Source organism: Dipteris shenzhenensis, chromosome 2 (assembly GCF_047967505.1).
Source record: "Dipteris shenzhenensis isolate YYH24624 ecotype China chromosome 2, Dip_SZ_1.0, whole genome shotgun sequence".
Taxonomy (NCBI): domain Eukaryota; kingdom Viridiplantae; phylum Streptophyta; class Polypodiopsida; order Gleicheniales; family Dipteridaceae; genus Dipteris; species Dipteris shenzhenensis.
Genome location: NC_141597.1, coordinates 55,023,036 through 55,039,435, shown reverse-complemented (window position 1 = coordinate 55,039,435; position 16,400 = coordinate 55,023,036). Strand labels below are relative to the sequence as shown.

Sequence of the window (16,400 nt, the reverse complement as noted above, 5' to 3'; positions counted from 1 at the left end):
TGTTGGATGCTTCATATAAGGTCTTTCCTTAGGGTTTAGCATTGAGGATAGGAGATGTATGCAAGTAGCTAGCTAATGATGATTAATGGTTGAGACATATTTGAAAACTTGTTGAACTTTTCAACCATAGTTGACTACATTGTGGAAAGGAAATAGTGTGGCATGCTCTTTTGGCATTTCCGTTGACAATATATATGACAACTAAGATGGGACTATACGGTGATAGTATTGACAAATTGTGATTCGGTGCAATGTTAATGAAAATGTTCCAAGCTCTATTTGCCAATGGAACAACTGGGAGGATGCCCTTTAGGAGCTTTGCTATTTGCCTTGGCTATGGTATTGCTTATCACCCTTTTGAAGAATGTTACAGGTGAGGGGAAATTAGAGGGGGCCAAGCTTCTGTCAAGCTACTTGTTCTAATATTTAAATGTTTATGGATGACACTACAATTGATGTAGAATAAAAAGTACATCTCTTAGATGATATTAGACTATTCAGTATGTTCGAGGGTCCATCTATAGCCATTAAAAAGTTATGTAAAATGGTTAGCTAATAGGGAGAGACCTCCATGGACAAATGTATTTAGTTAAATGGGTAAACAAAGGAAAATTGTTTGATATCTAGAGGCATCCCCTTAAAGTTGGTCAAGTAAAGGCTCAATTGGTCCATAGTTAAGGTTAACGTGAAATTGAGACCCTTGCATAGGAAATAAATAGGTTGGATTGTAAGTGTCACCATGAATTTCATTGGACCCCTTTCGGCATCTGCAAGAATGTGAAATACTCACTGTTTAACCGTTGTTGATCACTTTAGCAAAGTTTGTATGCTTATTCCTTGTGCAGATGGCCAGTGCAAAAGACATAGCCTGCTTATCTATCAAGTATTGATATTCAATTGAAGGATTGCCATCGTTCAATACCACAAACAGGGATTCCAAATTTACGTCGCATCTTTGGAGGGTCTTGTTTTTAAATTGATGTACTAAAATCTTCTTGTTGTGATGCACAGTCAAAGTGATAGTAGTATCTTCCGCTCATACAGGTTGTATATATATTCATGGAGCATTGGTCGTACACCGAACGAAGTAGCTTTTGGCATGAGTTTTTCTTCACATCTCCCCATCTCTTGAAGTCTTGAAGCCATTAAAACTACAAATTCTATGGTAGAGCTTACAGAGTCAGTTAAAGACCGTCTCGCCGAGGCACAGGCAGCATCCACGTGCCACGCCAACAAGTCTCGGCAAGATGTCAATTACAAAGAGGGTGATTCCCAAGCTCTCCTTCAAAAGTTTTGGACCCTTCCCAATTGTTAAAAAGATCGACGACGTCTCCATGAAGTTACGCTTTCAAAAAGTTGGATGATGCGCGTCTTTCACTTCTTGTGGTGGAAGTCTTATACTGGCCCAGTACTCACTGATATGATAGATGAAAAGCAACTTGAAGTGATTGATGATGTTGAAGTAATAGAGCCAAATTAGATTCTCCTCCATAAATGAAGCATGGGTGAGGACGATGCATCCATGAATTCTACACCGAGTTTTGAGACTGAGGGATCCATGAAGTGGTTTGGCTAGATGAAAGTTTATTATAGGATTTCCTATAAATATTTGCAAACTACGTGGGATCCATGAAGTGGTTTGGCTAGATGAAAGTTTATTATAGGATTTCCTATAAATATTTGCAAACTACGTGGGTGAGGACGATGCATCCATGAATTCTACACCGAGTTTTGAGACTGAGGGATCCATGAAGTGGTTTGGCTAGATGAAAGTTTATTATAGGATTTCCTATAAATATTTGCAAACTACGTGGAAGGTGGGAATGTCACATGCACGCCTGCACTTGTGTGCAAGGTAACACTTTGTACATTGACTCTATTATGATCCCTAGTCCAGGGACAATCAAGCATGAGCTATGTGGGTCTGTCTCTCAAGCCTCAGATCAGTCCATGTTCACTAGTTCACTAGTTTAGTGTTTCCATCTTAGGTTTTAGTTAGGTTTAGGTCTTAGCCTAGGATACGAGCTCGTAAGGGCTCCCAAGGGCTAGCCTAGGAGCAGCTAGAGTAGGAGCAAGTAAGGGAAAAAGGGCTAGGGAAAGTGCCCATTTATAGGTTGTCCTTGCCCTCCAAGTCAATCCCTAGGGCTAAGCAAAAGCCTACTAGCCCTGTCAAACTAGTTGGCTAGTTGATTGGCTACCTAGGGTAGTTGGGTCAGCCAAAACAAGCCCCTTCCAACCCCTATTTAAAGGCGGGCCTTGCCCCCTCATTTCTCATCCAATCCTCTAGACTTCAGCTCACTATCTCTAGCCTTGGTGCAGCCTATTGTCCCTCTAGAACTCGCAATACAACTGCAAATCCCAGCAGCCCCTATTGCGATCCCAGGGAGGTGCCCACACAGCACCATAACTAGGGTTGGACTAGAGATTTGGGATTCTATTTCAATAGCTTTTCCTATTTGGTTTTCAGCTCTTTCATTGCTCTTTTCTCAGCTCTCTCAGCTCCACATCTCTTAGCATTCACTCAACTTCTCAGCTCTGTAGCTCTCAATTTTTTCGTTCCTCTGACTCATACAGCTCCGCTTCATGCCCACGAATAGTACAAGCCTCTTTGATAGCCTTACACAGTGGTCCACATTGATAGTGTGGGCAGCATTGGGCCTTGGTCATAGCGTGTCCATTTCTCAGGCATTCTTGTGTCAGCTATCAGTGTTCGAAGGGTCATCCTTAGAGTTGCATTCGGTGCTCTCTTGAGGAGTGTCATTTGAATTTCACAGTTCTCTAAGTATAAAGCAAATTCTTCCCTATTTGAGGAAGGGGGCCCTTAGTGGGTACTTTGGTGGTCTTTATTTCTCTAACCCTAAAACTCTCTCTCTCTTCCTCTTGTGGTGCATAAGCATACGCCTCGCAATAAGGTTTAAAGAAGGTCTTGTTGCGATGATACAAATGTGAAATTTTGAAAAAAAGGGGAGGCAATTACCTTAAACATTAAGAGAAATGTGGAAATTTAAGAAATTGGTGGGGGACTTACCTAGCTATTTTTAAAAGATTGGACATATTAATTTTTAAATGAATGAAATGAAACTATGACGATTTTTTTGGGTGGTGTTTTTGGGTTTACGGCTAGTAGGCTACATATGTTTGAAATAATAATTGTGCTGTGTGTATCAATTAATAATTGTGCTATTTGGATTTATGCCTATGCATTTGTTAATTAATAATTACGTTCATCTAGTCTCATGATACGCTAACTTGGTGAATACAACATGAAATTTCTATGTGAAAAGTAAAACATATTTCTCGTGGAATCACGCTCATTGCACATCTAGATTTGAAGCTACAAATTTTTAAGCGCCAACACCCAATATGTAGAGATGGCAAAGGATGTATAAATCATTTCAAATTTTTATTAAAGAAAATTCGAGAGAATTGAATCTCTTGCCACTTGACTCTAACATGTCAATGGATGAGTAATTATGTCACTTACAAATACACCTATAAATATACATACTATCAATAAAGTTAGAAATAACTAAACCAATGCTTTTCCTTTAAAAAAAACCAAAAGACATCTTCACTAATGTATATAATAAAAAAATCTTATTGCAGCAAGCAAACATGGATGTACAATTCATAATGGATCCTTATGTTGCAGCATCATATTGCACTTCATATGTAACAAAAATGGACAACACAATAACTAAGAGCTTTAAACAAACAATGAGAACTTGTATGTAAGAAAGCTCTAACATATAAGAGAGAATGCACAAAATAATAAAAAATGAGTTCCCAATTAGCATCCTTTATTACTCTCTCCTCACCATTGCATAGAACAACTAGAGAATTCCAATATTAATGAGAAACAAAATTGAGCATTCATTCTTAAAAGGAAAAAACAATTGCAACATCTTACTGAATCAACAAACATAGCATGCAAAATAATTTATCGACTAGCACATAAGATGATAACATATGGAAAATATTACCTTGATGCATTTGGAGTTGAAACCACTAAAACAATTCAATCCAAAAAAGGAAGAAGGCAAGAATTCTAAAATTGTGAAGTCCAATAAAATAAAAGATTTAGAGCATTCAAAAAAAAAAAACATTATGCTTACAATTTGCTATATGAAAGGTGATCATAACATAGAAAACCTATGTGAAGAAGATGACTTGCACAATGAGCTTCCTGCACCAATTGCAAAAGTTGATGAAGAGCAACATGATATTGCTTTAGATATGCAAATAATGAATAAAGAAACTACAAATAAAGATTTTGTTATATCTATTAAGAAACAAATACTTCTTCCTACTTCAAGAGATTACAATCACTCACAATGAAGAACAAAGAGATTATTTGATGACATAATATTACCCAAAAGAATCCATCCATTATGGAATTCCATTTGTTCCTCTTGCAAGTGAAGCAAGAACCAAGAAAACATACCTACTATTGTTTTTTGTGCAAGGGTGGCTTTGATATTGCGACCAACATACCGTAGATATAGATTTACCTTAAGTCTTTATGCTTGCATGTACAAGTAAAGATGCCTATAACCTAGTGGACCCACCACACATTCTATATTACACTTGCCAATACATAACAAGAATCTTATATCCTTATTAAAAGGAAAAATGGACAGTCTCACAGTAGTTTATGAACAAGTTTAGTTCGTATTTGATGAGATATCTGTAGTAGGGAAAAGAACAATGGACTTTACTGAGTTGCACATGTGCACATTAAAAAGGAATCACACAATATATTTGGAGAGGTTGACCTTATTACATGTGGAGACTTGTACCAAGAAAAAAAAATGCAAGATTTTTGGGTGTTTAAGAAAAATGATGACACACTAGAAAGTGTTGCCAACACATATTAGCACACAAAACCAAAAAATTATGAACTTAAAACAATAACGAGACAAAATAATAGCTCTTTCGTAGATGCGGTAAAGGCTTTTAGAAAATGTACTCACACTAAATATCAAATAGACTACATAAATAATAGGTGCTTACATCAAATATCTAAAGAGCATGCATTCCCACACTTAACCTCACAACAACCCACACACACATGCATGCACGCATGCGTGTGCGTGCGCACGCACACACACACATGCACGCACGCTTGCACGTGCACACATGTGCACGCACACGCACACGCACACGCACATGCACACGCATGCATGCATGCTAGCATGCACGCACACGTGCACACATACATAGACACAACCCCAAGGGCAAGGGGACAAGAGCAAGACATACATACAAACTCTTTTTTTTGTTTGGGTGAAGCAATGCACACATGCAAACACAAAAACATGCATGCACATACACATGCACTCACATTACCCCCAAGGGAGAAGAGAGGGTTATGTGGTTGGGGTTTTTTTTGGTGGGGTGGGGGAAGGGCGGGGGGATGCGCACAATACATACATCTCTCTCTCTCTCTCTCACACACACACACACACACACACACACACACACACACACACATGTATCTATGTATATATGAGTGTGTGTCTCTATATATAGATACTTATTTCATTAGAACCACTTTCTTTTAGCTAATATGCACATGTTCATCCACACATATCCACAACCCTAGAGGCAGTGGCCAAGGAGGGGGAACAAACAAAAGTACATACATGGACGCACACACATGCACACATTCCTGAGGGGGACTAGAAGTTTTTCGTGCCTCCCCATAGATGTGTCTCACAAAAGAGACACTGGCTTTTGCTTAGATGAAAAGAAGCAATCTTAATAGCCTCTTGGATCATTTGCACCTCACAATGCACCTCTATTTTGCTGGAACATATCTCACAAAAGTAACTCTAATGGAGTCATCTCTCTGATAACTTTTTCTTGGATCATTGGCAAGTCCTTGATTTTCTCTTCTTTTGTCATAGCTCTTCCCTCTTTGGTCTTCCCCATCTTTTTGTGTATGTGTCATATTGATGCTTGATCGCTCCCCTCACCTCCTCAAGAGCCTCCCTGTGTGCCCCCTACTTTATGTGAATTGAGCTCCTTCGATTGTTGATGCAAGCTGAAGCTAGCCATTTGAAGGTAGAAATGTGATGCAACCAATGGGAAGTTTGAAGTTGGCAACTGAAATTTCACAGCTGGCAATAGGCTGAAACTTCACAACTAGCATCAAACTTTTTGGCCAAAAAGATTGGCTCCCGGCAGAACAAACAAATAGAAATTATTGTCGTTCATTCGAATTCTAGATTTCTGAGAAGGTGAGAGGTCTCAGAAGGTAAGTTGAAAGTTGTGACACAGCTTACATTAGATGTTTTGGCCAGAATGAGTGGCTCTTAGGGAACAAACAAACAAAAATGGGGGAGCTAAGATGAGGGGTTGAGGAGCATCCATGAGGAGAGGGGAGGTGACGAAGCAACCACGAGGAGAGGAGAGGAGCAGTGAGGTGAGTTAGACTGCATGCACACGTAGATAGACATGCCCAAAGACTCAACACATATGCACACCATGTCCCATGTTCACACATGTACACGTGTGTAGACACACCATGTCCTACATTCACACACAAGCAAACACACACATATGCATGTGTAGACACATAGGCATACGTACATGAGCATACATACACTTGAGTATGTGCACACATGGGTGATATACAAGTGTAAGTGTGTGTGTATACACATATATACATATGCATATAGCCCCACACACACACACGCACACACATTTTTTTATGGGAAAACTGTTTTTGGTAACATTGCATCTCTCTCTCTCACACACACTCAACATGCATACACACGCATACACACAATCTATAGATTGCGTGTATGCGTGTTGAGTGTGTGTGAGAGAGAGATTTTTCCCAATTAAAAGCAATACTAAAGAACCAATTTGAAATCTCCTTAAAAAGCATTCAAATATTGAGATTTAGCTAAACTATTATTCCTTGAAATGAAGGGCACCTTGAGAACCTAACCTTGAGACCTAGTGAAGCGGGTCTCTTACCTGTCATAGACGGGTCATGCTACTCGTTAAGAATGAATTTCAAGCTTGTTTTAGTGCCATGTTGCACAACAACTAGTGTGAATAGGAACTAAATCTTTGAAACAGAGAGTTGAATAGGGGAATGGGCTGGGGGAGCAATTTTCTCGGGGAAGGAAAGTGCGACCCTGGTTAATTTCTTCACATGGAGGCGTCGCTTCGATGTTGCGATGTCGTCACCACGCTACCCACATCGCATTGCCATGTCATCATTGCACTGCCACATCATCGCCACGCCGTTGCCTAGTTGTGCAGTGGTGGGCATGAAAGTGGCCAGGGTGGACGGTGAAAATCCGACCTCCGACCTTTACGTGTTTCTGCTGCAACAGTAATGGAGCTCACGTTTGTAGGGGATGGAAGACTTCGAGGAGGTAAAGTCCCTCTTGCATCTGTCTTCTTCCCATTTGAAATTTCAGAAATCTTATCTCAGCAGTGGTTAGTCGACTAGCTTTGTGTCTATTACAACGGAATCTAGCCACAGCGCTACCACAAACCTGAGGTGTTATCTGGGTTCCCGTACTAAATGAGCGACATCACGTGCATACTTCTAGTCTCTCCTCGCACGGAGGTGGCTGCATGATCAGCTGCCACCTCGACGCACCACTTAACAGCCTCATAGATGGTGCTGCCTACGGTCGCGTCGCTGTATTCTGTTGGCATGTTTTGATGTCAACGTGTATCTAGAGCCTGTTGTTATCAATGTTAGCATACACATTTGATAAAACTATCAAATTGAACCCCGATACAGAGTGGACGAGTTGCCATTTTTCTCCTGCACCACTTGCTGCTTGAGGCAGTAGCCTGGAACCCCCCAAGAGAGTGCCATAGGGTTGACCAGGAGGTCAACCGTGAGGTTATCTTTCACTTTTGGTCGCGTCTCTGAAACAGCTTGAGACCACAGAAGATGTCATACTTCTTTTGGATGATGGCTCATGGATCTGTGGGTCGGCCCCCAGTTGAAGCAGATGCGGGTGGATGGCAGCCACCACTGTTGCACAGATAGGCTGCTGAGACAATATCTCAGTGTTTGGGAGCACGAGGCGGATGCAGACATACTTAACTTGGAGGATGGCCATGTGGCTCATTGACAGGGGCCATGCTTTCTCAATCGATCCTACCTCTCCAGCTTCTTGGATTCAGGGTGAGCAGGTGATAAGGATTGAGGTGTATGAGGCGGCTCCTCCTAGTTGCGCACACCCTGCCTCTTCGTCAGAGGATAGTGTTTGGGAGACGGTGTCCAACATCATTGTATGAACTTTTTAGATGGGGGAGAGAGGAAAAAAGTAGCATTTAACACCCGCAAGGAAAAGTTGAGCATGGAGCCGATTTTGGTTGTTCCCGACTTATAGAAGCCCTTTGATGTGGACTGTGATGCATGTGGAGAGTGTGTTGGAGCTGCTCTTCCGCAAGATGGTCACGTGGTGGCCTACGGAAGTCGGAGTTTGTGCGATGCTAAATGCATATGAATGTTTATGAGAAAGAGTTATTGGCTGCAAAATACTATGCTTTAACTACTGGAAGCATTATCTTTTGGGAGCTGATTTGATGGTCAAGATGGATCATCAAAGTCTTAGGTATTTCTTGACCTAGACTAAGCTCTCAGAAAAGCACATGAGATGCGCAAATTGTTTGTCCATGTTCCATTTCAGATCGTGCATACTCCAGGAGCATGGAATAGAGTTTGAAACCCATCGTCTTGAAATTCACAGCAAAACTCAGCAAAGTAACCCCAAACTGCAATCAAACCATAGGAATCATGCGATGGTAGTTGGCAGCAGGAGCGTACCTAACGATTTGAAGCGTTCCAAAAATCCCTAAACTCATCGAATCACACCTATCCATTAGGTGTGCATTTTGAATCAACCATGTGCTAAATCAAATCCATGGGAATGACTCATTTGGATGCAAGTTTTAATAGATAAGCAATTCTTTGCCAAATGCTGTTGGATGAATTTATGTTTTCTTTTTGTTAAAATAAGCAAAAAATCGGTTACAAATTGCTACTCACTGGCATCACTTCTGTCTTGTGCCTTCTTGATCCTAAATATTTGTATTCTGTGTCTTATCAGGAACAATCTTTGAGCCTTTCCTACATTGCCCTAAAGGCCAAAACGGGATGGCTGGATTACAGGCAAGGTTTCAGGTGACAAAAGCAGTGAATGGCAGACAGAACTTAAGATCAGACATCCCCTTTTTTGAGGTAAGAATTATAGGACATGCGATTAAAGTAAGCTTCTTTTTCAAGCACAGCACTCAAGAGTCGAAAGTTGTTACAGTAACCACTGGCTTTCAGCAAGGAAGATATACTGCAATGTCTGGAGACCAGCATCCTTATCTGAGAAAGAACAAGCCTGAAGAAATAGAGCCTTGGAAAAGTCCAAACTCGCTAGAGAAGTCGGACAGTGGAAGAATCCAGGTTCATACAACAAAGATTACCAATGAAGGAGAGGATCCATACAGGATTCTTGAAACTGGAAGAAAAGTTTATCTTGATGAACTTGATGTGCTTACATTGCTCGATCCACCTTCTTTTTTGATACCTATGAACGCAAACACTTATGATCAGGCTGCTTTTCTCTGGTATGATAATATATACTGGTCTTCTTGAAATAGATGCTCAATTTCAACATCCAAAATCCTATGTTCTAACTGGGAGATGCTTCATTACTTTATCTAGCATTTGTGAATGTACATACAATCTTACTCGTGGAAATAGCAGGTTTGTTTCTTTAAATTTTTTGGCATCAAAGTCATGAGATGAAGAGTGACGATGTGGAAACAGGAAAAAAATTGGAGACATACCAGAGGAACGCAGACATCGTCTTCTTGATCTTCTTACACCCAAGTATAACTCTTCAGACCTTGGCTTTTATAGTTGGGAACTGAGTATGTAGTCTCTTATGACCTGTAACATTGTAATATATACCATTGGTTCAGGTAGAGAAAGAGACAGTTACCTTCCTCTGATGAGACTCAGGCTTATTGAAGCCTTTTTGAGCAGTGAAATCTCTGGAATGTTTTATAGAATTATAGAAAAGAGAAAATCCTTGGCAAAGAGGATAAATCTAAAATTTTGTGAGGCAGAATGTGGATGGGTTGTGTGGGTTTTTTGCATTATGTCTGATTGGATATTATTCGGGATATCAAGGAAAATTTCACGTCCATTCCCATGTGTTTCATATGTAAGCGAGAACACAAGTGTAGCTTGCTTACGCTCACTCTCCTACTATTTCAGTTTCGTTTTATGCCCTCTTCTAAAGAACAACAAACCCTCTCCTTGCCTCTCTCTCTCTCTCTCTCTCTCTCTCTCTTGTGTGTGTGTGATTGTTGATTTATCAATTGATCTGCTAGCTGAATTGCTGCAGGCAGATCGCAAACATGTGGGAAATAACAGGGCAGATGTTTGAAAATTCAGATTTTTCCCCACCAGACTCAGGAAGTCTTCTTCTTGGTTCAGAGAGTGAAACCCCATTGAAACCTGTGATATGGGCTGGCAAACTTGCTAATGGTACTGTCTTATATCTGATATCTGTGTATTGCTTTTGTCCAAAATGCTGATACCTGCGTGGTTTCCTAAAGGTTTGGTTTTTAATGTTTTTAATTTATTTAAATGAATGGTCAATTGGGTCAATTGTTTTTTTGTCTGCATACTAATGCAAAGTGCTTATATTGTAATAGCATCATGGCCATTGGATTGGTTCGGCAGGTTCAAAAAGGTAAGCCAAAAAAAGAGCACAGCTGCTAACATGTCGGCAATACTGGCTTTTATGTATCTGCTATATTTATTAACATTACAGTGTTTGCTCAGAGTAATTTTCATAATTCTAATGGAAATAAATTTGAGCAGGTTTTTTTTCTTGGAACAGATGGGAGTACTTATGGGCACGTAATTACAGGTGCTTGATTCTGTTTTGTAACAGTATCAAAGCAACTTCTGACATCCTATGAATTGGCTCCATCTTATAAACCATATGCGTTGGCCCAGGTGGTTGGCTGCTACAAAAGATAACCGGATGGTTATTTCCTCTGTACTTTGAAGTGAGGGACACGAGGAAAGTTATTGCCACAGAGGAACCCTGCAACATAGGTTTGGAATATGGTGAAGGGCAACTACATCTTCTTGACATTCCCATGGGTTTTCCAAGGCCAGGTACTCTTATCCATACAGAATTGTGATTCATATCAGGCAAGTGTGCATGTTTGTGTTTGGCTGGGTGGCTGCAGGTATATTTGTCAATTGTGGGTATATCATGAGCACTAGTGGATACATTTCAAGGCATACTAACCTATGAAATTATCGTAATGTTGGATGGGCCTGATAGAGTGGATAAATCCAGTCATAATGTTTGACTGGTAAATGCTCTGTGTGATCCTCCGGCTCACAAAATTGCAACTGCCAGCTTTTGTGGACCGCTGTGCTATACCTTTCTTGCATCTGTGTCATCCCGAAAGTAGGGACAGATCAAATGACTGGTGTCCTATCCCCCTTCTTGAGGCCGCTTACAAGATTGCAGCTAAGGCCTTTAGACTTTGCCATTGGCCTCTCTCCTATCCCCCTTCTTGAGGCCGCTTACAAGATTGCAGCTAAGGTCTTTAGACTTTGCCATCGGCCTCTCCCTCCTAACCTCATCCGACGCACCAATTTAGTTTTGCCAGGACTGCAGTATTCTGGATAACATCTTAACCTTTTGGGTGGCCACTAACTTGGTGCAACAAATATTGATTCGATCTGGCATCCTGTCCAGCATTGTGGATTTTTAAATTTCTGATACCCATTATGCTATCATGCATTGGCTCATAATGGCTCTACTTAAATCCACGTACCCCTCAATTAATTACTTTACCACTCATTGTTCAATTAAGCTATGTTAGTAGACCCATTTATTTTTCTTTGGCCTAATTAAGGTATGCTTATGTAAACAAATTATTTGGAGTATATGTAGGCACATTATTTGGACTCACCTTAATTTCCACCTCAGATGAAATTAATCTTATCCGTTGATGGGCCATTTGTTTTTTGGTGCATAGCCTCAATTAATCACAACAATTTTCCACCAAAATCGTCGAGCTCCCTGCAAGACCATTCAATGTTAGAACACAAACACATGGATACACATGGTGTTGTCTGGATCAACCAGCACACAGCAGCAGCCTGCTGCATCACCTTCAGCTACAGCCGCAAGATTTCGTTTGACTTGGGAGAAGAATTCTCAACAAGGGGGGGCGTCAAAACACAGAGTTAGTACAAGGATAAATGCCCAAATTTGGGGACAGAGTGGCTTTGACATAACAGAGACGGGCACCCAAGGCGTGGGTCAGCTAGGGCCCAAGTCCTACAAAAGAACCATCAGTTAGAAAGACTAGATTGGGGGAGTTGATGAGCTTACCATCCAGCCATAGATCCAATAGATCCAATAGAAAGGATCACTCTCCAAGCGTGACATCAGCAAGCACCGTGCCATGTCCATAGCCACAACCCTATGTGCCACACCATGGGAGTCCTCCAGTCTAGGTGTTCGTCTAGAATAGGTATAGGCTTGCTAAATGTCCCGATATCTCAAGGAGTTCATCTTGAGGGATCCTTGTGAATGAGCCCACCGGTCGGCGGTCATATATATCGACTCACCTAGGGGTGTCCTTAGGTGCCCTTACAGGGGGTGATATTAAGTGACCCCTTTTAAAGGGTCCATCCCTTAGACCTAACCTAATGCCATCTCATGAATGACTTTGGGGTCATTCACATATGTGAATATATTTGAGCTCTCCAAGGAGGCCAACACCTACTATGGATGCAATTAGACACCAGCTCAGCATAAAGAGTAGTTAGCCATAGGCCATGGCCAGGTTTTTCTGGCATCAAGGGGCGAATTTCTGGAATGTATTTTTAATCCTGAACTTGATGACAAGGAGGGACTTCTCCCATGTTGACTTATACGAAGTCTAGAAAGCTGTATACAGGACTTCAAACTGAAATTGCCAGGTCTAGAGGGCAGCGCTCTTGGAAGGATATCTGAAAAACAATCTCTAAAATTTTCAAGAAAGTGAAAATTATTCTATTTGGGGAACTCAATTTAGCATGCATATCCTTCTCTACTTTTTTAACAAAAACCATACATACAGAAATTGCAAATTTCTCCCACCCCCCTCTTCCCCTTGTGGTAGGGCTGAATGCGCTCCTCCCTCTCTTGAACCTCGACTACCTGCAGAATTCTTTCAGCCTAGGGTTGCCTTCACCAAGGAAAGTGGTGAACCTCCGCTTTGATACCATTGTAATCAGCTCCAAACCCTAAATTGCAGCAGAAACCCACAATTAATTCGCAGCAGCCTTAAATCAATTCGCAGCGGATAACTTCCATAGAACAATTCGAATTTCAAGGCACACAAGATAAAACAAGTGCCTCGCAGATTTGTCTAGTAGAAACAGTAGCGATTTCTTCTGGCAATCAACTCAAACTGAGAGGGGGTGATGAGAGAGAGCGCACACACACTAGGGGCCAGAAACAAGGGTAGCGCCCCGCCCTGCCCCCCCCCCCCCCCCCGCGCACGCATTCTCTCTCCCCGAAACAGCAGCGATTTCTTCTTACAATCAACTCAAACTGAGATGGGGTGAGGAGAGAGAGAGAACACACACACTAGGGGCCAGAAACAAGGGCGCACACGCGCGCACACACACACACACATCCCCGGTCCTTCCACCACCATCTCATTTGATCACAATTAATCCTTTTCTATCCAACCTTGTTTTCACCAAATTGGAGTTCGTTTAGCATCTTGGGACATCCCTATCTTATATTGCAAACAAGACCAAGCATTTGGACACGACAATTTAAAATCAGAATTTGTATTTGAGGAGATTATCATGTTTGAAATTCTTGAAGTTGACATTGCTTAGATTTCCTAACCCTTGTGCAGCTCTTTGTAGGTTTTTTCTTTTGGAATTGGTTCCCTAGAACATGCTCACATCAGTTGAGATCCAGGATATTCAGTTATTCTTTTACAATGAGAAACATCCAAGTCTTGTAACTCCTTTGTTTGAGGAATAGTTTTGCCGAAGAGTCTCGATTTTCTCTCTCTCTCTCTCTCTCTCTCTCTGTAACGCCCTATATGTTGGGGGGGGGATGAAACAAGGGAGCCAATCAAGGGAGAAACCCTTGATTGGCAAGTTTATAGATGCAGAGATGAGACAAGGCTTGGCACAGAGAGCAACCCTGAGGCGGCACCCTAGTCTTCATTAATGAGAATTTCACACATGTCAATAGAGCAATGCAAAGAGGGCATCAAAAAGGTCATGGAAGCCAGGGAAAACGGAAAGTGGACTGTTTATAGGGATGGAAGGGTCATCATCCAGGATAGGAGACCTCCTCCCCTCCCCTCCCAAATAGGGGTGCGTAGCTTGTGGGACCACCAGTGCTTTGTATTTCACTTTCTAGAACTGGAACTGGACTTCATGGTCATCATCAGGCAACTTTTTCAAGACCTTTTTGGAGAAGGATCTCTTAGTGTACACTGAGACATGTTAGAGCCCAAAGAGAGCCCAAAGAGAGGGTGACCGATAGTAAATGGGTACACATGGCAGTTCGTATACCGCTTAGACACCCCGAGTAGTATGTGGATCGGGAGGAGTGTTACTTCTCCTCCTTTCACATCTATAGGCGCATATGACAGTCATTGGCATGGATGAGCATGTGCAATATATGTGGATCCGACTTAGGAGACCCTAGGCCATAAATGTATACATTGCAGCATGGTACTTCTCTCCACAGACATTGGATTATTCTAGGACTGCATCAGGGAGAGGACTGACATCACCTTTCTTGGTATTTTATGAGGACTGTCAGAGATAGACAGTCCTCATTGGTGACTTCAATGCTAGGACTAGGGGATTTTTAGGATGATGCCTTAGCATTGCCACATCTTCATCTCGGAGAGTTTAGGTGCAGATCAGAGGACACACACCAGATCACTCATCATGCAATATGGGATATATTTGCTAGAAATGTGTACCACTCGTGAGCTGCTCATATGTAATGGGTTGTAGAGGCGGCGGGGCTCAGATAGATGTACATGCTGCCCCCATGGAGGTGTTTACAGTGTGATTGACTAAATGTGATCACACTGTAGATATCTAAGCTCATCATACACTCCCTTATGCCAGAAGCAGATGACTCACAATTATTCTTCAACTTGACCCTCCCCCAACCTATACAGGACACACATCGATCGTCCTCTTCTACCTACTACAAGTACGATTTTGATCATTGACTAGATCACATCCAGCTATCTTGCCGCTCTCCTACTGCACGTAGCCGAGCAACTAGACATAGATGCCAAAGCTCTTCCCCTGACTACCTCCATCCACATTGCAGCATAACACTCCTTCTACACAATTAAAAACATCGGACAGCCACTTGAAGGGTTTGTCTGTGAGAATAGATTATATGATGATGGCTGCAAGCGTTTAGGCATCGCTGACACTTTGAGACCAATCAAGGACATCTTGATCTAGGACTCACTAGGAAAGAGTATCCATGCGTGGTTTGACAGAAGAAACAGTAATTTCGTGTCCGCCATGAACAAGATCTCTAAAGTGTCTCTTATAGCGGTACCTGCAAAGAATTTTGGATGAAGCTCTTAGAAAAAAGATCACCGTGTCTTATCAAATTTTTTAGTTTTTGGAAAGCTTACATGCACATACTCTACGATTTTCTAATCAGCCCCCATACCTGATCTAGAGGATATCTTGCACCCCACGACATCCATGCTCTTACCTAAATGAGGCCATTAAGAAGCTACAAAATGGCAAAGCAAGGATGAGGTGGGCCTCCAAAGTCCCAGCAGAACTCCGTAATCTACAGGTGGAAATACTTGCTACGATCTTAGCCAAGCTGTTTAACGAAGGTTTTGTAAAGGCCTCCCCACTTCGTGGACTACAGATACCATCATGCCCATTCACAAAGCGGGGGACCCGTGGTTGTAGGGAACTACCGGACTATCATGGTTGGCCATTTGATGGTGTACGGGTCATACACATCAGCGAGTGTACTTGGATGGCAAAGAGAGCATGCATGCAAGGACTTGGCAGCTAGGTTTTCACCACACTAGACCACGCTAGACCACATTTTCACCCTGAGTGACACGACCCTAGCACTCCTGAAACCTCTGATCTGCAAGCAAACACAAGAACACACCAAACGTGAGGAAACGGAGCAGGCTGCTCACCACCCAACCGTGACATCTACGGGATGCAATCCCGAATTAGGAGATGTCCCCTTCGAGCCACGAGCTGAGCTATTGGCACGAACTCCCAACCAGATCCTAACTAGCCTGGTGTCCCATACCACCACCTGGCGTTGTGAAGCCTGGGATCTGCTGTTGGG

At 42.0% G+C, this 16,400-nt stretch overlaps 1 protein-coding gene across 2 annotated transcripts in view; it reads left to right on the top strand.

Moving 5' to 3' along the window:
• The first annotated feature begins 7,180 nt into the window (after positions 1-7,180).
• The window catches only part of LOC147905001 (WD repeat protein), a 45,491-nt gene continuing 36,271 nt past the window's right edge, over positions 7,181-16,400 (top strand). Inside the window, exons 1-9 of one of the 2 annotated variants that reach the window (XM_087389294.1) lie at positions 7,181-7,261; positions 7,294-7,394; positions 9,093-9,223; positions 9,317-9,603; positions 9,806-9,868; positions 10,389-10,531; positions 10,702-10,739; positions 10,871-10,919; positions 11,009-11,173. In XM_087389294.1, coding sequence (XP_087245420.1) covers positions 7,355-7,394; positions 9,093-9,223; positions 9,317-9,603; positions 9,806-9,868; positions 10,389-10,531; positions 10,702-10,739; positions 10,871-10,919; positions 11,009-11,173 — 916 coding nt within the window. In that variant the 5' untranslated portion in view covers positions 7,181-7,261; positions 7,294-7,354. Of the gene's footprint in view, positions 7,262-7,293; positions 7,395-7,906; positions 8,869-9,092; positions 9,224-9,316; positions 9,604-9,805; positions 9,869-10,388; positions 10,532-10,701; positions 10,740-10,870; positions 10,920-11,008; positions 11,174-16,400 lie in introns of those variants that run through there. The other variant, XM_087389302.1, reaches the window with a different exon arrangement.